Here is a 25,008-nt window from a genome sequence, read left to right on the forward strand (position 1 = left end):
AGTCAAAGTTGGGCAAAGCCAAGAGGCAATAACTATCCACTTTCTATTTAAACACCATGCTTTAGGTACATAATAAAAATTATAATGGTGTTCATAATGTTCAAATGACGCCCTATATTGGATGGTGTCCATTATATTGAAGTAGCATAATCCTTCTATTTAATTACCCCTTTTTTTGTGGGGGGTGAGTTTGCCTGGGTATGTTCGGAGTAGTTGTATTTTACTTTGTCCTTGATTGTCTGATGTATTTGTACATGAATTTTGATTTATAGTAATTAATATTTATCCCAAAAATAAAAATGAACGGAGTGGGTGGAAGCATTGCACGTCATCCATTGAAGGGCAAAAAAAAGCTGAGACCAAAAACTTCTTATTAGGATTAGGATATTATGGGCTCGACAACAATTCGTGGTGCATATTCAACCTAACTCCTACAACTAAAAAGCTTACTCTTTTCTTATGATCTTATCCTTGAGGATATCCATTAGCCCAAAATTTTTCGTATTTATTTCATTTCAACGGAGTGCTATCAAGTAAACCACCATGGAAGCTTGTTTTCTCTCTTCACATTCCTTTACGAAAACCATCGAAGTTCTTCCTTCAGTCAGAGGAAGAATTACAAGAAAAAATCCCAATCAATATCAGTGCAGGAAATCTGGGAATCCATTCTCTGTATCATGTAAGTTCGCTATCTGTTTTTTCGATTTTTGTATGCTATTTTTTTTTAGAAATAATTGAGACCAAAACACAGAGAGTTGGTAATACAATTTAGCTTTTCTGGGAAATGAACAGTTTGATGAATTCTGTGATTGAAGTGAATTTAGCTTTTCTTTCGTATAAGTTTGTGGTAGGTGTACCTATCGATTAGGTAATACCAGTGGTGGATCCAAGAATTCATCTGAGGTAGAGTGCCGTCCAATATATGGAAAGAAATTTTCGACAGTGCCAGCACTGGTGGCTGTCATAGCTTGTCAGTTGCTAACTCCCCCACTGCTAATACGTCCGCACTTTGAGATAATCTCGTTCATTCATTGGATGGGACGATGTGTTGCTTCTATACGCAGCATCTAGATTGGTACCACTTATTAGGCATTAATGACTATCCATCTTGAACTCTTACCTATACCGATTAACATGATATGATTAATAAAAATAAGTAACAAACTTTGTATAATTTTTATGTACATTGTGGGTCGATTCCAGGTTGTCAATCTGGTTCACCATCCTCATCTCCTCAAGACGAGTCGATTCCTTCTATTAATGCCGACTGGAGAGCATTTAGGGCTGGACTAATCGCCAGAGACCGAGCCCTAAAGCAAGTAGAGCCTTCTTTCATGGTTGATCAAGACGCCATTATTTCTCAGCCTAAACCAAACACAATTGGAGACAAATGGGCCCACACCATCCATGAACCCGAAAAAGGTTGCCTTTTGATTGCCACAGAAAAGCTAAACGGGGTCCACATTTTCGAGAAGACAGTGATCCTTCTCTTATCGACCGGCCCAATAGGCCCAACTGGTGTTATACTCAACAGGTCATCACTCATGTCCATTAAGGAAATGGGCTCATCGGCACTCGATGTATCGGGTACTTTTTCCAATAGGCCCTTATTCTTTGGGGGTCCATTGGAAGAAGGGCTTTTTCTTGTGACCTCGAAAGAGGGGAACGATACGGTTGGGAAAAGTGGGGTTTTCGATGAGGTAATGAAAGGGTTGTACTTTGGGACAAAAGAGAGTGTGGGGTGTGCTGCTGAAATGGTGAAAAGGGATATGGTACAAGTAGGGGATTTCAAGTTTTTTGATGGATATTGTGCTTGGGAAAGAGAACAGCTTAGGGATGAGATTAGGGCCCNAAGGTTTGGTAGTTTTCTTGAAGTAAGAAAAAGCCCAACAGTGAATGACCATATGGGCCTCTCATTTAATGTGCCGGGAACACCTTAATCCCTTTGATTTGTAAATATTAAGAATTAATGTATTTGACAGTATTGATTCCATTTTATTCTCATTAATTTTTTAACTCCACTTGTACACAAATTAAACATTGTTCACTCATTCATTACTATATTTTTAATTTATTTATTTTAATAAAAGTTCGTGTTCAAAAATGTTTATATACTGTTTAAATTATAAATAAATAGGAATGAATATCGGAGAAGTGACTTGAATATTAATAAACAGTTTATAAATATAGGCCAAAAAATTTTATTTTTTTTTTCAAATTAATTGGGTCATCTTTAGTATCAAATCTTCAAATTTAACTCGGTTATGGTGTAAAAAAAGGGTTTGATTATTGTCTCATTAGCTAATTCGTCTGTTGGAATTCATCTGGCTAAATGAAGTCGAACTAGGTGAAATCATTTATAAAGAACAAATTTAACAATGTCCAAAATACTAAAATTTCAAGGATTGGATAAAATTGAACACAACCAAATGGAATAATTAACTTTAAATATCGGGTCAACTCAGTTTATATTTTTTGAATAAAATTAATTTGGATCAAAATATTTTCTAAATTAATGGAACTGACCAATGTGCATCTCAGGGCTTGTGTGTGATTTCACTCAGTTATATTTTTATTTGCATATTTATTCTCGTATTCACTAGGCAGATAATTATTTTTATTAGCTAGCAACAGGGGTGGAGCTAGAATTTTAGTTTAATGCGGGCAAAAATTTTTCGATAACGAATGTTGAGGTTTTGATAATGGATTTAATGATAATAAAAAAATAAAATAATAGTACAACAATACTAAAAACGACATAATTTATATATTACACTTGTTCTTTGCGAGTTTTCATACTTTGATATCGTTGTACAATAATTTCATTATCGAGCTTCAAAAATATATCTTTCTCCACATAAACAATTGTGTTATCATTCATCCACTGATCACCCAATTACTACTAGGAGTGGGAGTAATTCAGAATGTCAAATGAATCACAAATGCAGGAAACAACTCACAAAATTCAGTGTAATTCACAATTTCACATAATCAATTCACAGTGCAATACGCCAACACCTGTATATATCATTTGTCCAGTGCAATTCACAATTTCACTTAATCAATTCACATTTCAATACTCCAATTCACAATTTCACATAATCAATTCACAATTTCACAATACAATATGTACTATTTCCAAATTCTAGGCAACTTGAACTTACAATCACAGATTCTCAGAGAGCTAGAGCCCATAGGCAACAATGAACTGGTGGTCCACTGGAAGTTTGTGCCGCTTCGAGCAATTGAAGAACAAAGTGCTAATTTCATATGTTAAAAACAAAAAGGGAAAAAAAACAAATATTATTACAATTTACACAAATTGAAATAACAAAAAAAATAAGGGAAAAAAAATTTGGGGCTTCACCTTCTACTTTCTGGAATGTGGCTTCTTCTTTTGCTGGCTCGACAGGCTGGCATTGGCACTTGGCGCCTTAACGGAGCTGTGGATGTAGAGTCGGAGTCAGAGATGTGAGATGTCAAGATGAGAACCTAGAGTAGGAGATGTACAATAATGGAATGTCGGACAACTGTCGGAGATGACGGTTGACGGAGAGGGAAGGGAACAACGGACATTGTCACCGGTGGAGAGGGAAGTGGGTGGCGAAGTGTGAAGTCCTCACAGACAAAGTCACAAATGGTTGAAATTTTGAAATGAATGAATAGGTTTGGGTCAACAATTGATTCAATTGAATTTTGATATGAATGGATCTAAAACGGGTCATGGCATTGCACAATTGGGTTTCTCTCTCTGGGCTAGATAGAGAATTAGGTTATTGGGTTAAAATAATATATATATAACAGATTTATCAGTCTGTTGAGTCTGATTATCTGATTTAGTAGTGGAATCAATAGTCCCCTGAGTCTGTTGAACTTTTGGTAAGTCCACAACCTTAAACGGATTTGATAAGTCTTTATCAGCTACCGTTTGGGCTGGACTAATTATGGAATGTCGGGATTTTTTCAAAAGAAAGATTCCCACTAAATTATTTTAGACACTTGTTAGACATTTGATTTGCCAGAAATTTTTCAGTGAAGTGAGTGCATTTCTCATTAAGGGTAAAATAGATTTTTTGATATGTTAATAACAGAACAAGAAATAGAAAATTTAATATCTAGATTAGAAAAGATAGAAATAATAGGAGAAAATGTTTTAAAATTTTGGGAAAAATATAAAATATTATGTGAATTAAAAATTAAACACCCAAAATATATCATTAAAACTAAGAATATAGAAGCCACAAATTTAGACTTAGAAGATTTTAAAATACATATAAAAGAACTTTTAGAATTAAGAGTTATTAGAAAATCAAAAAGTCCTCATAGATCAGCAGCCTTTATTGTTAGAAAACATTCAGAAATTGTTAGAGGAAAAAGTATAATGATAATTAGTTATAAAAGATTTAATGATAATACTATCGATGATTCTTACAACGTACCAGACAAAACTGTTTTAATAAATAAAATACAAGACTGTAAAATTTTTAGTAAATTTGATTTAAAATCAGGATTTTTGCAAGTAAAAATGCACTCAGAAAGTATTAAATTGACAGCTTTTACTTGTCCAGAAGGACATTTTGAATGGCTTGTAATGTCATTTGGAATTAAAAATGCACCTAGTATTTTCCAAAGAAAAATGAAAAATATTTTTAATAAACATAGTAAGTTCGTAATAGTATATATATATAGATGATATTTTAGTGTTCAGTAAAAATAGAAGAGAACATAGAGGACATTTACAAATAGTTTTTTCATAATTTATTAAACATGCTCTAATAATTAGTAAAAAGAAAATGATTTTATTTAAAGAATTTATAGATTTTTTAGGAGTTAATATAGGAGAAGGAAAAATTAAGTTACAACCTCATATAGCTCAGAAAGCTTTGAAATTTTCAGATAAACTTGAAGATTTAAAACAAATTCAAAAATTCTTAGGATTAGTAAATTATACTAGACCATTTATACAAGATTTGAGAAAAATTGCAGGACCTCTATATGCAAAGACCTCTCCTACAGGACAAAGATTTTTTAATCAAAAAGATATAAAGTTAGTACAACAAATAAAAGAAAAAATAAAAAATTTACCGGAATTGGCAATGCCATTAGATTCAGAATATTTAATTATAGAAACAGATGGAAGTATGATAGGATGGGGAGCTATATTAATATGTAAGCCTAATAAATATACTGATAAAAGTACAGAAAGAATTTGTAAATATAATAGTGGAAATTATAGAGAAAAAGGAAATTTAAGTAGTATAGATGCAGAATTATTAGCCATAAATTATGCATTAGATAGTTTTGAATTGTTTATCATAGCTAAGAAAGAAATAACTATAAGAACAGATTGTGTAGTTATAGTCTCTTTTGTGAATAAAATGAAAATAGATTCAAAAAGAAGTAGTAGGAGAAGATGGTTAAAATTTATAGACAGAATTACAAATACAGGAATTAATATAGAATTTGAATATATTAAAGGTAGTGATAATAAAGTAGCAGATATTTTAAATAGAATAATAATAGATAAAAATTATTAAAATTGTTTAACATGATTTTGTTACATAGATGTCTAGACTAAGACCTTTAAGATCAGGAATTCCACCAGGGAATTCATTTGCATCAAGTTCTTTACCACAGACTTCATTTAATCAGAACAGACCAATGTTACAAGATAGACTAAGGTTTGAAAACTAAGAACTAATAGTTTTTCCAAATAGTAATATTTTTTTAAAAATTTTACCTCATATTTCTTTATCTAGAGAAGAAAAATGTATTTTCGATAATTTATGGATTTCATATAATAAGAATTCAAAAGATCAGAAATATTTTCTTGCATGTATGAAAGCATTATCAGAACATTTTAGTCAGAACAAGCAAAGATTTAAATTTTATGTTGTTATTAAAGGTAAAACACCATGAATTTTCCATTCTTGGATAGAAGTTTTAGACGGTATTAAAAATTTTTCAAATCCTTTTATAAAGGTTTTTCAAATTTTCAAGAAATTTTAGACACAGCAAGACAGCATATAGGAATAAATTTTTTTTATTCCTTCTTTAAAAAATTATTCTGATCCTCTATTAGACTTCTCTCCAAGTAAAGATCAAATTTTTTTTGCCAACACTGTGAGTGTATGTAAAGAAATTATAAAGTTATTAATGAAGCTAACCAGAATCTTTCATTAGAAAGAACTCAACTCCAAAAGAAAGTGGCCCAACTAGAAAAAGAGATTTTGGATTTAAAAATCCATTATCCAAAAGGTACTATGGAGCCCAAGAAGTCCATAGCTAGTCCAGCCCAAACGGTAGCTTGTAAAGACTTATCAAATCCGTTTAAGGTTGTGGACTTACCAAAAGTTCAACAGACTCAGAGGACTGTTGATTCATCTACTAAATCAGATAATCAGACTCAGCAGACTGATAAATCTGCTACAGACAAAGGTAAAGAGATTTGGGATCTTTTAGGACAACCTAATGGAAAATTTGATTATTTAGTAAAATATAGTCTACTTGAACATTTTTCACCAAAACATTTTTCAAATAACCCAGATCTTTCACAAACCCAAGAAATTCAGTCCAGTGAAGAAAAGGGAAAAATGATTGTTCAAGATAGCCAAGAACTTTTTCAAGATGCACAAGACCCCAATCAAGATACTGTTTCCTTAGAAAAAATTTTTGAAAAAATAGAAGAATTTCAAAAACAATCCAAAAGAAGAAGGAACTTCTTCAAAAAAAAAAGAAAAAGACTAAGAAGAAGAAAAATGATGAAAAATTAAAAAAACAAATTAAAAAAGCAGTAAATCAAGCATTTGAGACAATTTTAAAAAAGAACCATGGAGAAGAAAAAGAAATTACAGAATGTCCAGATCAAAAGGAAAAAGATGAAGCCAGCCTTTCCAGACTTTCAGACAAAGATCCACAGAATGAAGGATACAATAATTCAGATAGTGGGATGTCATTTTCATCAGTGGCACGCCATAATCTCAGCACATAATAAGATCTCCAATAATTCAGAAAAAGACAAAGTTTGCCAGAAGAAAAGTAGAAGAATCTTTACTGTAGACTTTTTGAACAATTAGAAGAGATGTCGGGATTTTTTTAAAAGAGAGATTCCCACTTAAATTATTTTAGACACTTGTTAGACATTTGATTTGCCAGAAACTTTTCGGTGAAGTGAGTGCATTTCTTATTAAGGGTAGAATAGATTTTTTGCTCCCAAGAATTTTTCTATTTAAAGGGACAGTTTCATTGGGTTTAGACAGAAGTTTACAACCTGTGTACTCTCTGCTATCTAAAAAACCTTTGAAACCTCTCCTCTAGAAAAATTCTTAATCCAAAAATATTGTACAGCAGAAATACTCTTGTAAATATTTAAGGTATTTCTTTGTTCTTTAAAAGTTTTTATTTAAAACTTTAGGGACTTCCCGAAAGGGAAATCCTTAGTTGTAAATTTCTAAGATGAATTTATAAATCCCTGATTTATGATTTATGTTATGAAGTAAATATTTTTATGTTTATCTAGTAAATATTTATTTTGTTTTCATTTCATCCTATACATATAATAAAAGCATAACTTGATTTTCAGAAGCCATACTGTTTTTAGATTAATCTTGAGTGATCCAGATAAGTGAAAACTATTGGCTGGAGTGAGCCTTTTGATGTTTTCTGAAATGCTGGGAAAATGGATAAATTAATCTAGGAATTTTTTAAGGGAGTGCTACGGGTAACCTTAAAAAGAAAAATCAGGTTCAAGTTTATATGTATTAGGTGGTGAAATAAAAGGGATTTATAGAGAATTCTTAGAAAAAATTACAAAAAACTAAGGAGAGTACTGAGTAGGATTTAAGGTTAATTAAGAAAAACAGCATTTTTTCAACAGCCTTATAATAAAAGCAGTTTTTAACCTCCTCCCCTCCTTTTGGTATCAAAGCAGTAGAACTTACAGGTATAAGAAATAAGAATAGATTAACTTATCAAGTAAAATATAGTAAAGATATTTGTGGCTACTTTGAAGAAAATAACATAGTAGGAACTTATAGTAAAGATTTAATTGAAATTTTAGAAATTTTAAAAGTTGTTAGATACTTACCTGTTGAAATAAGAAGAATTTAATTTAATGAATAATTTAATAATAGAATGTTTACATAATTGTCAAAAATATAAAGGAGCAGATAATATAGCCTATTATTTATGTAATTGGTATCTAGTAAGAAAACTTAGAGCTAAATGTTTAGAATGTTATGAAGAAGCATGTATAAAGTGTTTATAAGAAAAAAAACCTTATTGAAAAAGAAGAAATTAATACAGAAATTTTAAGAGAAAAAATTGAAATTTCAAAAATAAAAGTTCTTAGAAAAACAATGGAGTATAGGACAAAGAATACAACATGTAATAAGATGCCTAGAAAATAAATATGTTGAATTACAAATTCAAAACTTCCCACATAGCTTTTACACTTTCCCCTAAAAATGTTTCTAAATATCTATACATATCTAAAACTTCCATTTCTTGAAAATTTTTAATATAATGGCCTATTATAGTATTTTTCCATACATCTATTACATTATTTTATGTCTGTGGATCATGTGTTGTAATATTTAAAATTTGTGCTTTATGGTCTGATTGAAATTCTATTTTCTTTTCTAAGGGTCTTTCACTTCCTTTTACTATATATTTTTCTTCTGTGTTATTATATAAAGGATAAACTCCTCTAGGGGAAAATCCTCCACCATAAATCATTATTTCATATTTAATTGTTTTATCAAAGGGAATATCTCCAAAAGTTCTATATATATTTGAATCTTCCATAAGTTCTTTTGTATAACTTAAATCTAAATTTTCTGAATCATTATCTTTTTTAATTATTCTTATTCTTATATTCTGTTCTTGGTCATAATATAGATATTCCGATTCTTTTATCATTTTATTAATATACATTTGATCTTCAAGTTCTAATAATTCTTTTTATTTAAATTCATTCCTAATTCTTTTGGATAAATTATTCTGTCAAATTCTTCATCCATTAATTCTATGTGTACTTGATCTTGATATGGTTCATTTTGTTCTTCTTCTGGATTAGATTCTTCTTCAAAATTATTTTGTCTTTGTACTTGATTATAATCTAAAAATCTTAAACTAGTTCTTGCATGAATATCTTTATAGGTTAATGCTTCCTGTGGTGCTATAATTGTTTATTGATTTTCTAGAAATTTCTCCATATTCAATTCTAATCCTGCTAACTGTTATGATGAATATTCTTTAGGTTTAACCATATTAATTCATTTACTACTCATTAAATTTACTACTTTATCTATGTAAATTTTATATTTTGTTTGAGAATTATTTAAATATCTTCCTAAAAATCCTATACTAATTAATAAATTGTCTCCACTTTCTACCTCTTCATATCCTTTAGTTTGAATTCCTATTTTAATCTTATCTGAAAAATCTTTAATTGTTAATAAAAAATTTGGATTACAATAAATTATTCCATTATTATTATTCATATCAACTTCTGTACTAGCAATCATACTCTTATCTATATTATTAATTATTTCATCATATTAGTAACTAAAACCTTACATCTTAAATTTTTTCTCATTAATCCTTTTATTCCTATGACTATTAATCCTAAATGCATAAATCTAAATTTTTTTCTTTTTTAATTCTCGATTAGAATATTCTAATATTAAATTTAATTTTCTTACTTGATTTCCTATACAATGAACTGATACTTCTCTACTGTGTCTAAAAAATTGTGCTCTTGTTTCAAAAATTCCTCTATTATATAATATTTCTGGGTTATGAATTCTTATTTCATTAGTCTGAAATCTTAAATAATCTTGTTGAGGGTTTATGATTTCTTCTATATTTTAATTATATTGTACTGATCTATTCAAAACTCTTTCTATTATATTTCTGCTTATACTTGAAGTACTTCTTCTAGATGTGGATACTTCTTTATTGCTTCTATTAATATCATTTATTGTTCTAGATCTTCCTAAGAAAGGATTTGTACTCATCTTGAAAATTTATATTCTTTAGGTAATTTTCTAGTTACTTTCTCTTTTCCTGTTTCTTTAAAACTTAAATTTTCTAATGTATTTGTTAAAGCTTTTAAATCTTTTTCTACACTTGATGTAGATGTTATTTCTATTTCTTTAGATTTATTAAGGTTTAAAATTCTTTTTATTTCTGTTAAATCTACTTTAGATGGCACTTTTTCTAATTTAACAAGTTTTTCTAAAATACTTGAATTTTGATTTTTAATATAATTTAATGATTCTTTTATATTTCTTATTTCTTGATCCCAAGTAATAATATTATCTTTAATTATTTCTAAATAATTAGCTGTCTTTTTATTTTCTGATTCTAAATTTTTTGATAAATTTATAATTAAATCTATTAAGCAATTTTGATTAGGATCTTCTGAAAATAAATTATGTAATTTATGCTTATTATCTAAATTACACTTAATTATATTATTATCTACTGTTTGTATTTTTTTACTGATATTTTTTAAATCTAAGTCTAGATAATCTAACTGTCTTTTTGTTTCCAGTATAATATAAATTCTAATTCACTACAGACTTCTTTTAAAATATATATATGTTTATATTCTTCAATTAATACGTTTTTAATTATATTTTCTCTTATTTCAACAGGTAAGTATCTAACAACTTTTAAAATTTCTAAAATTTCAATTAAATCTTTACTATAAGTTCCTACTATGTTATCTACTTCAAAGTAGCCACAAATATCTTTACTATATTTTACTTGATAAGTTAATCTATTCTTATTTCTTATATCTGTAAGTTCTAAGAACATAAAATCTAATTCCAATTTCTACTTCCTAATTGCTCCGACACCAAAAGGAGGGGGGAGGTTAAAAACTGCTATTATTATAAGGCTATTGAAAAAATGATGTTTTTCTTAATTAACCTTAAATCCTACTCAGTACTCTCCTTAGTTTTTTATAATTTTTTCTAAGAATTCTCTATAAATCCCTTTTTCTTTTCTTTTTTTCACCACCTAAAACATATAAACTTGAACCTGATTTTCCCTTTTAAGGTTACCCGTAGCACTCCCTTAAAAAATTCCTGGATTAATTTATTCCTTTCCCTAGCATTTTAGAAAACATTAAAAGACTTACTCCGACCAATAGTTTTCATTTATTTGGGTCACTCAGGATTAATCTAAAACAGTATGGTTTCTAAAAATCAAGTTATGCTTTTATTATATGCATAGGATGAAATGAAAACAAAATAAATATTTACTTGATAAACATAAAAATATTTACTTCATAACATAAATCATAAATTAGGGATTTATAAATTCATCTTAAAAATTTACAACTAAGGATTTCCCTTTCGGGAAGTCCCTAAAGTTTTAAATAAAAACTTTTAAAGAACAAAGAAATACCTTAAATATTCACAAGAGTATTTCTGCTGTACAATATTTTTGGATTGAGAATTTTTCTAGAGGAGAAGTTTCAAAGGTTTTTTAAATAGCAGAGAGTACACAGGTTGTAAACTTCTGTCTAAACCCAATGAAACTGTCCCTTTAAATAGAAAAATTCTTAGGAGCAAAAAATCTATTCTACCCTTAATGAGAAATGCACTCACTTCACCGAAAAGCTTCTAGCAAATCAAATGTCTAACAAGTGTCTAAAATAATTTAAGTGGGAATCTTTCTTTTGAAAAAATCCTGACATCTTTTCTAATTATTCAAAAAGTCTACAGTAAAGATTCTTCTACTTTTCTTCTTTTCTTCTGACAAACTTTGTCTTTTTCTGAATTATTGGAGATCTTATTATATGTTGAGATTATGGCGTGCCACTGATGAAAATGACATCCCACTATCTGAATTATTGTATCCTTCATTCTGTGGATCTTCGTCTAAAAGACTGGAAGGGCTGGCTTCATCTTTTTCCTTTTGATCTGGACATTCTGCAATCTCTTTTTCTGCTCCATGGTTCTTTTTTAAAATTGTCTCAAATGTTTGATTTACTGCTTCTTTAATTTGTTCTTTTAATTTTTCATCATTTTTCTTCTTCTTAATATTTTTCTTTCTTTTTGAAAAAGTTCCTTCTTCTTTTTTGGATTGTCTCTGAAATTCTTCTATTTTTTCAAAAATCTTTTCTAAGGAAACAGTATCTTGATTGGGGTTTTGTGCATCTTGAAAAAGTTCTTGGCTATCTTGAACAATCATTTTTCCCTTTTCTTCACTGGACTGAATTTCTTGGGTTTGTGAAAGATCTGGGTTATTTGAAAAATGTTCAGGTGAAAATGTTCTGGTGGACTATATTTTACTAAATAATCAAATTTTCCACTAGGTTGTCCTAAAAGATCCCAAATCTCTTTACCTTCGTCTGTAGTAGATTTATCAGTCTGCTGAGTCTGATGATCTGATTTAGTAGAGGAATCAACAGTCTCCTGAGTCTGTTGAATTTTTGGTAAGTCCACAACCTTAAACGGATTTGATAAATCTTTACCAGCTACCGTTTGGGCTGGACTAGTTATGGACTGGCACTGGGTACTTTCTAATAAAAGATTCTGGTTAGCTTCATTAATAACTTTATAATTTTTTTGCATATACTTACAGTGTTGGCAAAAAATATTTTGATCTTTACTTGGAGAGAAGTCTAATGGAGGATCAGAATAATTTTTTAAAGAAGGAGATAAAAAAAAAATTTATTCATATATGCTGTCTTGCTGTGTTTAAAGCTTCTTGAAAATTTGTAAAACCTTTATAAAGAGGATCTGAAAAATTTTTAATACAGTCTAAAACTTCTATCCAAGAATGAAAAATTCCTGGTGTTTTACCTTTAATAACAACATAAAATTTAAATCTTTGCTTGTTCTGATAATGCATTCATACATGCAAGAAAATATTTCTAATCTTTTGGATTCTTATTAAATGAAATCCATAAATTATCAAAAATACATTTTTCTTCTTTAGATAAAGAAATATGAGGTAAAATTTTAAAAGAAATATTACTATTTGAAAAAACTATCAGTTCTTGGTTTCCAAACCTTAGTCTGTCTTGTAACATTGGTCTGTCCTGATTAAGTAAAGAACTTGATGCAAATGAATTCCCTGATGGATATATATATCTATTATTTTGGCCCCAAAAGTCCAGTGCGAGCATTTAACATATAGTAATCTGCCCGCACTGGACATGTAGTAGCTCCGCCCATGGCTAGCAATGTGCATCAGTGCATGAGTGAAGAGCAGGGTTGATGAAACAATTAGTGCTTCTTTGGATAAAATTATAATGCAATGAAAATAAATAGTGAATAAATAAACAATAATTGTGGATACTATAAAATACATGATTATCACTTAGTGCTTGTTTAGAAAAAAAATTAAAATCAAATCATAAGCCTAGATTGTGACAATATTAGTATGGACACACTAAAATTATAAGGAATAAGAAGTGAAGTAGATCAGATTTATAAATTTGTTATGGCTTTCGATTATTTTGCTTGCTCGGTTTCTGCACAGCCCTTTCTCATCCATGTATCGAACTCCATCATTCCTTCATCTTGCATTAATTTATGTCTAAATGAATTTGGCGAAAACTATAGGGTACATTAATAGTCGACAACGTATGTTAGGTGGGCAAGATAGTTATAATGACATATCCTTATAAGGTAATTATTTATAAAGGCTCCGAGCTTCAATTTTTTTAAAATACAACCCAATTCCAAACCATTATTGAATATGGCATATGGTTTTCATACCATTTCATAATGTAATTTATTGCACTTCAAAGCTTTAAGAAATATGACTTGATAATAGATAAGGGATCTCATTTTCTATTTTCCTATTTCCAGAAGAGAAATCGAGCCTAGGTTACAACCACGAAGAAGGTTAAGACAAGATAATTATGAGCACATTAGAATTATAGAAAATAAGAAGTGGAGTAGACGAGATAATTTTGTATGTCTGTTTTACCTTTCAATTATTTTCTTGCACGCTGTTCGCACAGCCTTTTCACTTCCATGTATCGAACTCCATGAGTCCTTCAAATTTCATTCATTTTTGTCTAAAAGAATTTGGCGACAACAATGGGATCCTATCTTTTTTCTTTTTTTCGTGTTTCATTTCTTTTTTCCTCCTCTCACACATTGCAAAATTACATTATACATAAACTCTGCTTCTTAAAATATTTCAAGTATCAAGAAGAAACAGGTAAAAACAAAGACAAATTTTCTGGAATCCATATATTTTCCAAAATTGCAGGAGTGACCTCTGAACTCGGCTTCATAAAATTGTGGAAATCCATTGATGAAACAAATAGAATACTAGTAATAAATGAAATTTAATCAAATGAAGATAAATCAACGTCCAAAAATTCAAACTTGTAAAATGTGGAAATTAGAATTCTAATTTGGTAATTACATAAAGAGATTAGATTAAAGTGAATTAATAACTTATGTTAGTGTGCAGTGTTACGAGGTAAGCTTGATCTTTTGAGGAAAACGATATAGAAGATTATCCCAAGTTGAAGCCCGACCTGTCAATGAACTCGGGAAAAGCCTAAATTTCAGGCAATCAGCTTCGTTTTACCTTTGATTCTATGTGTCCAGAGAATTCCTTGAGTGTGGCTATTCAGTACTCGGATCTGTCTCCAAGCTCTAGTTCAAGGTCTCCAAGCTCATGCAGAACAGTTTCCGTTTTGCTGCAAGTCTATGTCTGTTATGTGATCAATGCTAATAGAACTAATACGATTTGAGTTAGGGAGAAAGAGGGTGCCTGAACTTGTATCCTTAAAAGGTATTTATAGACGCCGTTTTCAAACCTTTTCACAACGTAATTTATTAAATTTAAAAGCTTTATGATAAATGACTCGAAAATAGATCCATTTTCCAAATTCGAAAAGAGAAATCAAGCCTAGATTAAAACAATAAAGAAGGTTATTAAGACAAGGTCAATGTGAACACATTAAAATTATAGGGAATAAGAAGTGAAAGTTGACAAGATTGATTTTATATGCTTGTTTTAGCTTTCAGTTATTTTACTTGCACGCTCTATGCACAACCTTTTCACGTCCATGTATCAAACTTCACCATTCCTTCATCTTGCATTCATTTCTGTCAAAAAGAATTCGGAGACAACAACAGCATCGTATCTTTTTTTTCCTTCCTTTGCACGCATACTGCAAAATTGCAGGATACATAACTTCTCCGTTCGACTTCATAAAATATTTCCAGCATAAGGAAGAAACAACCTTAAAAGTAACACATATTTCTTGAGTTCATACATATTGCAATCTTGCAGAATTCAAGAAGTGATTTCTCAACTCGATTTCATAAGATACCGCATGGAAGAAACTTATGCGAAACAGAGTAAACGACAAAGCTAAAATGCTAAATTCATCTTGATAAAACAACAAGAATTCTCATAATAAATGTAACTTACTCAAACAAAGATAAATCAACATCCAAAATCCGAACTTGTATAATGGGAAAATCAGAATTCAAACATGGTAATTATAAAAAGAGATTGGATTAATCTGAAATAAAAACTTCCTTATGTTGGTGTGCAATTTTTCTGACTGACATGAGCATTTGGGGAGAACAATATGCAAGATAAGATAATGCAGCGCGAAACAAAGAATTCAAGCGAAAGCCTTAAGAACTCAGAATTTGGAAACCACCAAATTACGAAGGAATAAACTTACGAAAATTTATTAATGAAAAGATGAACAAAACAACGAAATAATCCCTTATTTATAAGGGTTTACATGAAAACCTTGTTTAAGATACTAAAATTAATGAAAACAAAGTTTAAACAAACTAAAATTGAAAAGAATCCAAAATAAACTAAATAATAGAAATAGCACTAAAACTTTAAAAAGTAGTTTTCGAGTCCTAAATGAACTTGAATAGCCAAAATTCATCATACATCATGGCAAAACTATGAGTATTACTCGTCTCGTCGTCCTCTTTTCGAAATGGTATTATAGGCCCAAATCGGAATTCGGATGTTCTCTCTACACTACTACTTTTTTTCCATTTTGATCTAATTCTTCTTCCATCCATTCAACAATATATTCTACATCGTAAGATGTTCTCAAGTGAAAGCTTGACCTGTCAATGGATGAGAGAAAAGCCTAAATTTCGGGTAATGAGCTCTGCTTTACTTGTGATTCTATATGCCCAGACAATTCTTCGAGTGTGTGTATTAAGTATTCAGATCTGTATTCTAGCTCTAGTTTAAGGTCTCGAAGCACATGGAGAACAGTTCCCCATTCAACATCAAGTCAGTGTCTGCTATGAGAGCAGAGAACTGATGCGGTTTGAGTGATGTAGATCTTCCATCCGTAAAAGGTGTTTACAGATGCTCCAGGCTTCAAACTATTTTACAATACAACTTGATGGACTCCAAACCATTATTGAATATTGCATATGGTTTTCAAACCTTTTCACAATGTAATCTAATGCACTTCAAAGATTAACGAAATATAATTTGATGATAGATAAGGAAACTCATTTTCTATTTTCCTATTTCAAAAAGAGAAATCAAGCCTAGATTACGACCTCACAGAAGGTCAAGACAAGTTCAATATGAATATAATAAAATTATAAGGAATAAGAAGTGAAGTAGACAGGATCAATTTTGCATGTTTGTTTTAGCTTTCAATTATTTTGCTTGCACGCTTTCCGCACAGCCCTATCGCATCCATGTATCGAATTCCATCAATCCTTCATCTTGCATTAATTTCTATCTAAATGAATTTGGCGACAACAATAGGGTCCTATCTTTTTCGTTTTTTTTTTTCCTTTTCACGCATACTGTAAAATTGCAGGAGACATAATTTCTCAACTCCGCTTCATTAAATATATCATGTAGACTCCATCAATCTTTCGTCTTTCATTCATAGAAAAACAAGAAAGATAGGACCCTATTATTGTCACCAAATTCAAACCTTTTCACAGCGTAATTTATTGTACTTCAAAGCTTTAAGAAATATGACTCAATAATAGATATGGAATCTTGTGTTCTATTTTCCTATTTCCAAAGTAGAAATCGATCCTAGTTTACAACCAAGAAGAATGAAGAAGGTTAAGATCAATAAAAACATACTAAATTGTAATGAATAGGTGTAGACAATATCAATTTTGTAAGTTCGTTTTAGCATTCAATTATTTTGTGTGCACGTTGTTCTCACAATCTTTTAATGTGCACTAATCAAACTCCATCAAACCTTCATCTTGCATTCTTAGAAAACAATTGTCTACAACTATCTCATGTAATCAAATTATCCTGAATATTGTTTAATTGAGACCAAGTTAAAGTGCAACCGAACAATTTCGAATGATTTTAATGGAAGTATCACAGAGAATATCATAAAATTTTATTACAATATCTTTAAACTAAGGCGAGCTTATTTCTTCTTCTTCAATGCTTCAATGGTGCCCTGAATTACCTTTTCTGAACTCCCACCAATTCCATAAGCCTGTCGAGCTTTTTCCTCCACCTCACTTGCCTTGACCAAATTTTCGCCTTGCATAATCTTTCTGATTTTCTCCGCTATTTCTTCTCCTTTAACCAACATTTTCTCCCAAAACCAATCCCTAGCCCACAACCCCAAGCCGGCATTTTCCACCACCTGTGCATTAACCCTTTGGTCCCCGTGCTGTGGCCAAGCTAATATGGGCACCCCTAGTCTGGCTGCTTCCATTACCGAGTTCCACCCGCAATGGCTCAAGAATCCTCCAATTGCTGGATGTGCTAAAATCTGGTCCTGGTTGACCCACCCCTTAATAACCAGTCCCTTATTCTTTGTTCTTTCAAGAAATAATTTGCCTAGTATATCCTCAATTTCTTCCTTGTCTTGTTTATCAACTTCGCTGCCTTTCAATATCCACAAGAATCTGCGCCCAGCTTTTTCAAGTCCAGTGCCCAATTCTCTTAACTGATCTTTTGATAAAGCTGTCCGACTTCCGAAGCTAATGAAGAGTACGGACTTTGCTGGTTGATTGTCCAGCCATGGAAGATTAGTGGCCTGTCCAACCTTAAAAGACTCAAGAGGTCCGACCGGGAGAATGGGTGCTAGATCGTGCACTACTCTTCCACTATTCAGAACCTGTTGAAGATAAAATTTAAATAAATTTATTTGTGCCATCTCTAATACTTAAAGTCTCATAGCTAAAAAAGATTATGGTTCAAGTAGCATTAGTATCCATTTATAAGATTGCTAAGTGTCACGTCTTTGGTAATGAATCTGACCAATAAGTGAGGGTGTGTATTGAAACAGCTTAAGCTTTTAGACAGTACCTCAATTGTTTCTGACTCGAACCAATCAAAGGTGTTCACCAGTATGCCATTCACTTTTGAAAAAGATGTAGAATTTGAACTTAAAATGGTTGAGAAGTAGTGATTTGGGTTAAAGAATGGGGGAGGAATACTTGACAGTGGCATTGGAGCTAAACCAGCTGGAAGTTTTATGCAGTCTATGCCTTCATCGCCACTATTTTTGGGATTGTTTTTGACTAGCTGAGAATGGCAGGCCATGAGAGAGAGAAATCTAGCAGAAGTAGTGATGAGTATATAAGTGGGAATGGAAAGATCGGTAGCAACTTTACAGACACTGCTCGCTATAGTAAAATCCGCGATAATGGCAGAAAGAGGAGGGGATATGTTAGATAGGAGTGGATGGAGATGATGAACTGAGTTGCTAATAGATATGAATTGAGCGAAGAAAGGATCGATGTCGGTGGATGGGTTGTAGGGAAGGAGTTGAAATTGGAGGCCTTTGATATTTTCGTGGTTGGCGAAAAAGCATGCCAATTCATCTGATTCGGCTGCTGAAACTGTTGGCTGAGCGGTGATGAGAGTTATCCTGCAGTTGCGGGTCGCTAGCATGGCGGCTAAGCGAAGGAATGGCATCAAATGGCCCACTCCGGCAGTCGGAAAGAGAGCTATATGAGGAGCAGTTTGATCTAAATTGGTGGTGCTGGCCATTGTCTGGGAGCAAATTCTAGCAGTGTCAGTTTAGGAAAATGTTCTGATGAGCAACTTCTATATCCAAAAAATGGTAAACCCACTAGTAATATTTTCGAGAGAGAAGATTGAAGAGCACTGAATAGTGTTAAAGAAGGAAATGAAGGAGGTTACTTGGAGAAGACAACGTCTACAAACAGAGTGCAAAATGTGATTTTTTCGTGGTTGTTGGCTAAGAGGGTTGGCCTAGAAATTAATTGTCAGTTCAATGCTCGTGGACCACAATATCATATAAAATCAAAGGAAAGTAGTATGCAATGAAATGTGTCCATTCTAGTGGATTATGATGTTCCGACGTCTCAACCAATTTATTAAATGTGGCATGAACGTTTATATGTACATGAAATATATCTAAAGATTTTTTTGTGGCTAGATAATCACAATGCTAGAATTCCACAAAATGGAGAAAATCAGTTGTTAAAAACATGTAATAAAACATGAACAACAAACAAATTGCATGTATGTAGCGAAAATCTCTCGATAAATCTTAATTCCGGGCTCAGAAAACAATTAAACGAATACCGATTTACCTTGGCTCGATCCAAGATTTTTGCCTTCACTTTAGACTGCCCAAACCCTCTCAAACCCCACAAAAGGAGAAGGGATGGTGGTGGTAATAGGAAGGAGAAGAAGAGGCAACAATTGTGGGAATCACTCCAACAAACCCTCCAAGCCGGCTGCCCCTCAACCCTCTCGGCCATCTCTCTCTCATGGCCCTCTCTTCCACACACACCCACTCACCACCATCGAGAAAACAGCTCGGAATATATATGGATATATATAGCATAGGTTAGATAGACAACTTGGGCCAGAGACTTGTGTAAAAAGGCTTCTTAAAGCCTAAACTAATGGGCTACCCATAAATTCAACCCACAATCTACTAATTCAACAAATACTACAAAGCCCAACACTAACCAAAACTTGGGTCATCCAAACGAGTAGTTCGTCTCCGAGCCGAGCCAGATCCATGGTGTCGATAAATAATCCGACAACTGTTTTAAATCATTGTTCGGATTATTGGGTATCAAAAAACCCAACAATGTATATATATCTCAACCAAATGAATTAGGAAGGGAACCATTTTATTCTAAGAACAATTGAAAACCATAATTTGGAGCTTACCATTAACACGTTTATAACCCTGTGAAGTTTTTTCATAGGCAATCGTATTATGCGAAAATATAGAGACCCCACAACATAGTTAAAACGCTGTTGGAGTAATAATTTTTATTATAGTACAAAGAGAGTAATATATATTTGCCTATGATTTCTAAGTACAAAATTTTCACCATTCCTAAAGTCCTTCCGTCCATGAAAAACTCGACGGGAGACGGATACATGTTCAGGGCATGGTGCTGATCAAATGGATTGCCTTTAGAAACACTAAGCTGGAACTATGCGTCGCTGAGATTATCATCGTTTGATGTATCTGTGAGCGTGGATTTAGCGTTTGCTGGACCAAAAAACAACTCCAAGCTGAATGAAGGGCCACAGATTAACCTGCCCTTTTTCCCAACTTTGTCCATATCTCTGATGGAGAACTGAAAGGTTATGGCAAAAAAAATCTAAATCAAGCCTAGTTTCTGATAAATTTGAGGTTCATCGCCCTTCAAATACTTTCATTACCATTTTCACTTCGAATGAAAACAAGTACCTGCAGCAGGCTATTTGTAATGAAGGCTGTATTGAAGCACGCATAGAAGATACGCCCTCCAATCATTTTCTCATAGAAAATGATGCGCACGTCTCCAGTTACCTGCCGAAGCAAATGTTAGATTCATTAGTTAAAAATCAAGCCTGGCGGGATACGGTCTTGAATGAAAAACCAAATTTGAGATAGGAAAACTTTCCCAGAACAAGAAAATCCATAAAAAGCCTCACTGACTTTAACAGGAACCTTATTCACTAGCTCAAAAGAACATGTTACCTACTGTAAAATAGTTCAGTGGCCACAAGATACGTAATATTAACAGGAGAATTGAATGTTGCTGGTGAATCTTACTTGAACTGGTTTCTCATAAGAATAGCCAAGACAAGTTTTATGGTAGATTATGGAACTTTCAGTGTCCATTTGTACCACCAAACGACGTGATGTTTTCTCCTCTCCTCCATCTCTATCCACATATGAGTAATAATAACAAGGGCTATTAGATTTTTGACAATCATCTTCCACACGTCTGCAACAACTCTTCGAGACTTCTGCTGGGGGACAATACCGCTGGCCTGGAATCTGTATAAAAATGATGTAACTAATTAAACTTGTTCTGTAACATGATAAGGAAATCAATAACAATGATAGGATTTGTATGAATGGATAGAATGAAGCAGGCAAAATGGTGTCATGTGGTCAATTTTAAATTTATTTGGAATAATACTTTTGTTTTTGTTATTGAAAATTAACCGAGAATTACGTCTTGCAACTCTGAGACCACGAAGAAGATCTGATCGATGTTGACAGTATCATATAGTCGGATTCTCCGGAGTTCTCTGCTACACGGTTTAGGCAAGTTTACTTCTGGAGGACTATGATTAACGCCCTGTGGGAAAGAGAGTGCTTTCTCCCAGTATCCAACATAACGACGCTGGCTTGCTATTGAGACCTGTCAAGAATAAACCCGCCAAGAAAACTTGATTACTGCTCTATAATAAACTAATCGAAGAGTCGTGTCTAGAATAAAACCAATTTTTGAATTGTTGAAAGAGTGACTTACTCCTTCATTATTGGTGGTTCTTTTTTCTGCATACAATTGCATTGCCTCCTCTGCTGACATGCCCAAATAAGCTAGGTAGGAAGATACCATTAAACCGGTTCGGCCTTTTCCCGCCTGAAAATTTAAACAAGAAGTTGAGTTTATTGCACCTAACATCAGTAGAAAATCCACAAAGAAAACCAGGTATCGAATTTTGGTCCAAAAATCCATCTAATTTTCAGAAAATTACAGGTAAATAACTAATGAAGGGTAACTCTAAAGCTTTTACTATACCATGCAGTGAACAACAGCAATGTTCTTTGGATCACTTGATAGCCAGGAGTAGACATCTTCACAAAATTCTTTGATCATCGAAAGTGGAGGGACGTGATTATCATCGAAAGGATATCTCTCCAAACGACCATGAAAATGCATTGCATCATAAGATTCTTCTATGCATAGATTATAGACCTATCAGCCACGACATTGAAAAAAGAAAATAAAGTACAAAACAAAAAAACCTAAACTAACAATCTAAGTTCTGGTAGTTCAAAATTTGCGATGCACACCTTATAATGACCAGGATGTCTCATTTCCAGTACAGACTTAACCTGCCATAGAGGATTGCGATACATGGCTCGCATGCGTTCTGCAGGAAATGACATGGCCAATATTCTATCAGTTATATAAGTCATATCAAGATCATAGCCGGCAACCAGCATTCGCCGTCTTTTCTTTGACACGAGGTTACGTATAAAGAGACTTGCTGAGAGATAATGGATGAATTGATTTTGGACAAAGTCCAAACTCAAATTTCCTGCCCTTTGTGGCCCCTTCTTCGAGAATTTCAACCCCATTATGCAGGTGAAAAGGCAGCTGTTCAAAATTCAAATGATCATGCTTCAGCATCAAATCAGGGTAATGGAAGCAACTTCAAGCAACAATTTCACGTACAACACAACATATTTCCTAAAAATCAAGACGAATAATAAGTTCCCCGCCTTTTTTCACTTCATCCGATGGACATGCAGGTCATTCCGGCAACCCATTTTTCAGGCATCATCAATGAAAATCACAAAAAATAAAAAATAAAAATAAACCAAGGGAAAAAATCGGTTTCAATGTGAAATCGAATTGAAAGATACCCTTAGTACATAAATTGGCCTGATTTCTTGTTTCTCCCAAATGAGGCTGGAAAAGCATTAATGTGAGTCCAAGGTTACCAAAATTGGTCCAAAGAATTTAAATACAAAATTCTCGGACCAATGGAATTGGAGATTAACCCTGTTCTCGCCTTTCAGTCCTCTGCAAAATTAGATAATTGCTTTTCAAGGGTACCAAAAGGAGAAGATGATGTTATCCATCTCAGGATTAAAACAGAGAATGTGTAGTTTTATTCAACATGAACTTCTACTAATTTTGGTGTGAGTTTTTTGGCCACAATTTTGACAACCTTAAACTCCAAGAAAAAGAAGCCGCATCAGCAGGGCAATGTAACATTTTTTCTAATAATAATAATAATAATAATAATAATAATAATAATAATAATAATTAACATAATGTTGTAAATCATTTGTGGCCCCACATGGTCAATGTAAAATTAACTGCATTTTAAGTTTAAATTGTAGGTTAATTAATTGCCAAGATAAATTCCCATTTGGTTACTGGAGGGAAGTTATTGAAGGAGAAAACTACCTACTTCCATGATGGATAGAAGTTGTTTGCTGGTTGTCTATATATATGCCAAATGGTCCCTAGCCAAACCCGTACAAAATTTCTGCAATATTTTCTTTCCTAAAGAAAGTCCTACGTTTTATTCCATCAAATTAAAAGGAATTATTAAGTGGGTTTTGGCTAGAAGATCGTTGGTGCTTTAAAGACCCGTTTCTATTTCAAGCTTTCAATCAAATCTTGAATAACATGACTAGAGGTATGTCTTAAGTTTCTTAAATATGGTATTAGACCCACCTTCATGCTTGGTTATTTAGATTTTGGAGGAACATTTATGTTATGATGAATTTTAAATTGTTTACTGCACTGGAATAAATCTTAATTGCAGTGCACAGACAAAAATCGTTGCCCATGCAGTAACCTGTCATTATACTTCTTTTTTCTGCACATAAAATTTAGTGCTACATATAATGACTAATTATTGCTACGTATATGTGTTGTGAATTCAATTAATTTCTACTTTCCAAGACAAAGCCATCAATGGATGATGGTGGCGGTGCCTTTTACCTGAAGCAGAATGCCATAGCATGTTTAAAATTCATAATTGCAAGCTTTTGATCTATTGTGTACAAATGGTAGCAATGATTGCCTTATATTAAAATATTAGAATTTTTGTGTATGTATTTTCAGTGACATGCATAAAGAATCTGTTGCTATAAATATGTAGTAGATGTGCAGTTTCTTATTCTTAACTAACGCTAATCCATTTACTTGCTGTAGTACTAATAATTTATGGAGGCAGATTAATATTTTACCAAGTTAGTATGTATTTTAACATATATAATTTGAATTATTATTTGAAGTTCAAAGGTGCTCTGTTTTATAAATAATTGATTTCTTAATTGGCAATCATTACGATAAATAATTAGTTTTCTAATGGATTTGTAAAATTAATGGGTACTGGAAACGCATATGGATTATGTAGTATTTATTCATTCCTTTTCACATCATTAAAAATAATAATAATAATAAATAAATAAAATCTTGATTTAGAGATGTCACCTGAGGTTTCAACATGTTATTATAACTTAAGATTAGCCAAAGCGTCTTTAGTTATAATTTTATTTCGTGAAAATAAATCACATAAGGAATTATTTGGTGATATAATTGATATCTCATAAAGTGCAGTTAAATAATATGATGATTATTTGACCCCACAGGGAAATAGTTGTCTTAAGGATTTAATTTCAATAAAGTAATTATTAAATATCAAAACAAGAAATTCCCTAGGCCCACAGGTATGGAAAATACTTGTATTTGATATTACTAAAGTCTTTGTAAATTCAATGTGTGATAACAACCTCTACCCACAGAAAGGTTTGAATTTACATAATTGAATTGGCGTTGATTAATTCAATCTAAAGATGGTTTTCATAACATTAATGTATGAGTTTATTTATGCAGCGGTTCCTAATTTTTTCAATAACTCTATTCGAATTCCAATTCTATGTGGTGATAACTTTTCTGACTGGAAGGAGAAAATTCTCCTTACTTTGGGATGTATGGATCTCAACTTGGCGCTCCGTGTGGATGAATCACTTGTCCCTACGAAATCAAGTATGCCAGAAGAGAGGTC

General features: G+C 32.1%; 3 protein-coding genes across 3 annotated transcripts; 1 reads left to right on the forward strand and 2 right to left on the reverse strand.

Moving 5' to 3' along the window:
- The first annotated feature begins 418 nt into the window (after positions 1-418).
- On the forward strand, positions 419-2,019 carry LOC111400903. The gene is made up of 2 exons (XM_023028361.1): positions 419-679; positions 1,204-2,019. Exons 1-2 carry the CDS (start codon positions 544-546, stop codon positions 1,938-1,940), a joined length of 873 nt encoding a protein of 290 aa, XP_022884129.1. The 5' UTR covers positions 419-543; the 3' UTR covers positions 1,941-2,019.
- Positions 2,020-17,202: 15,183 nt separating this feature from the next.
- Positions 17,203-19,180, reverse strand: LOC111400904 (UDP-glycosyltransferase 13-like). The gene is made up of 2 exons (XM_023028363.1): positions 18,286-19,180; positions 17,203-18,094 (listed from the first exon to the last, which is right to left on the reverse strand). Exons 1-2 carry the CDS (start codon positions 18,970-18,972, stop codon positions 17,393-17,395), a joined length of 1,389 nt encoding a protein of 462 aa, XP_022884131.1. The 5' UTR covers positions 18,973-19,180; the 3' UTR covers positions 17,203-17,392.
- A 1,043-nt stretch (positions 19,181-20,223) lies between these two features.
- Positions 20,224-23,090, reverse strand: LOC111402595 (phosphatidylinositol 3,4,5-trisphosphate 3-phosphatase and protein-tyrosine-phosphatase PTEN1). The gene is made up of 8 exons (XM_023030976.1): positions 22,847-23,090; positions 22,271-22,577; positions 21,996-22,172; positions 21,723-21,836; positions 21,423-21,611; positions 21,014-21,241; positions 20,666-20,767; positions 20,224-20,552 (listed from the first exon to the last, which is right to left on the reverse strand). Exons 2-8 carry the CDS (start codon positions 22,556-22,558, stop codon positions 20,406-20,408), a joined length of 1,245 nt encoding a protein of 414 aa, XP_022886744.1. The 5' UTR covers positions 22,559-22,577; positions 22,847-23,090; the 3' UTR covers positions 20,224-20,405.
- Between the last annotated feature and the right edge of the window lie 1,918 nt (positions 23,091-25,008).

Source organism: Olea europaea, chromosome 10, assembly GCF_002742605.1.
Source record: "Olea europaea var. sylvestris chromosome 10, O_europaea_v1, whole genome shotgun sequence".
Lineage (NCBI taxonomy): Eukaryota > Viridiplantae > Streptophyta > Magnoliopsida > Lamiales > Oleaceae > Olea > Olea europaea.

What these genes read in the sequence shown, in the direction of transcription:
- LOC111402595 (XM_023030976.1), bottom strand. Translation starts at nt 22,558, where the DNA reads ATGGGGTTGAAATTCTCGAAGAAGGGGCCACAAAGGGCAGGAAATTTG. An exon ending in TTGCTGTTGTTCACTGCATG is followed by an intron (nt 21,837 to 21,995) that starts GTATAGTAAAAG and finishes TTAAATTTTCAG; the next exon opens with GCGGGAAAAGGCCGAACCGG. An exon ending in CTTATGAGAAACCAGTTCAA is followed by an intron (nt 20,768 to 21,013) that starts GTAAGATTCACC and finishes TTGCTTCGGCAG; the next exon opens with GTAACTGGAGACGTGCGCAT.
- LOC111400904 (XM_023028363.1), bottom strand. Translation starts at nt 18,972, where the DNA reads ATGGCCAGCACCACCAATTTAGATCAAACTGCTCCTCATATAGCTCTC. An exon ending in TCGAGTCAGAAACAATTGAG is followed by an intron (nt 18,095 to 18,285) that starts GTACTGTCTAAA and finishes TATCTTCAACAG; the next exon opens with GTTCTGAATAGTGGAAGAGT.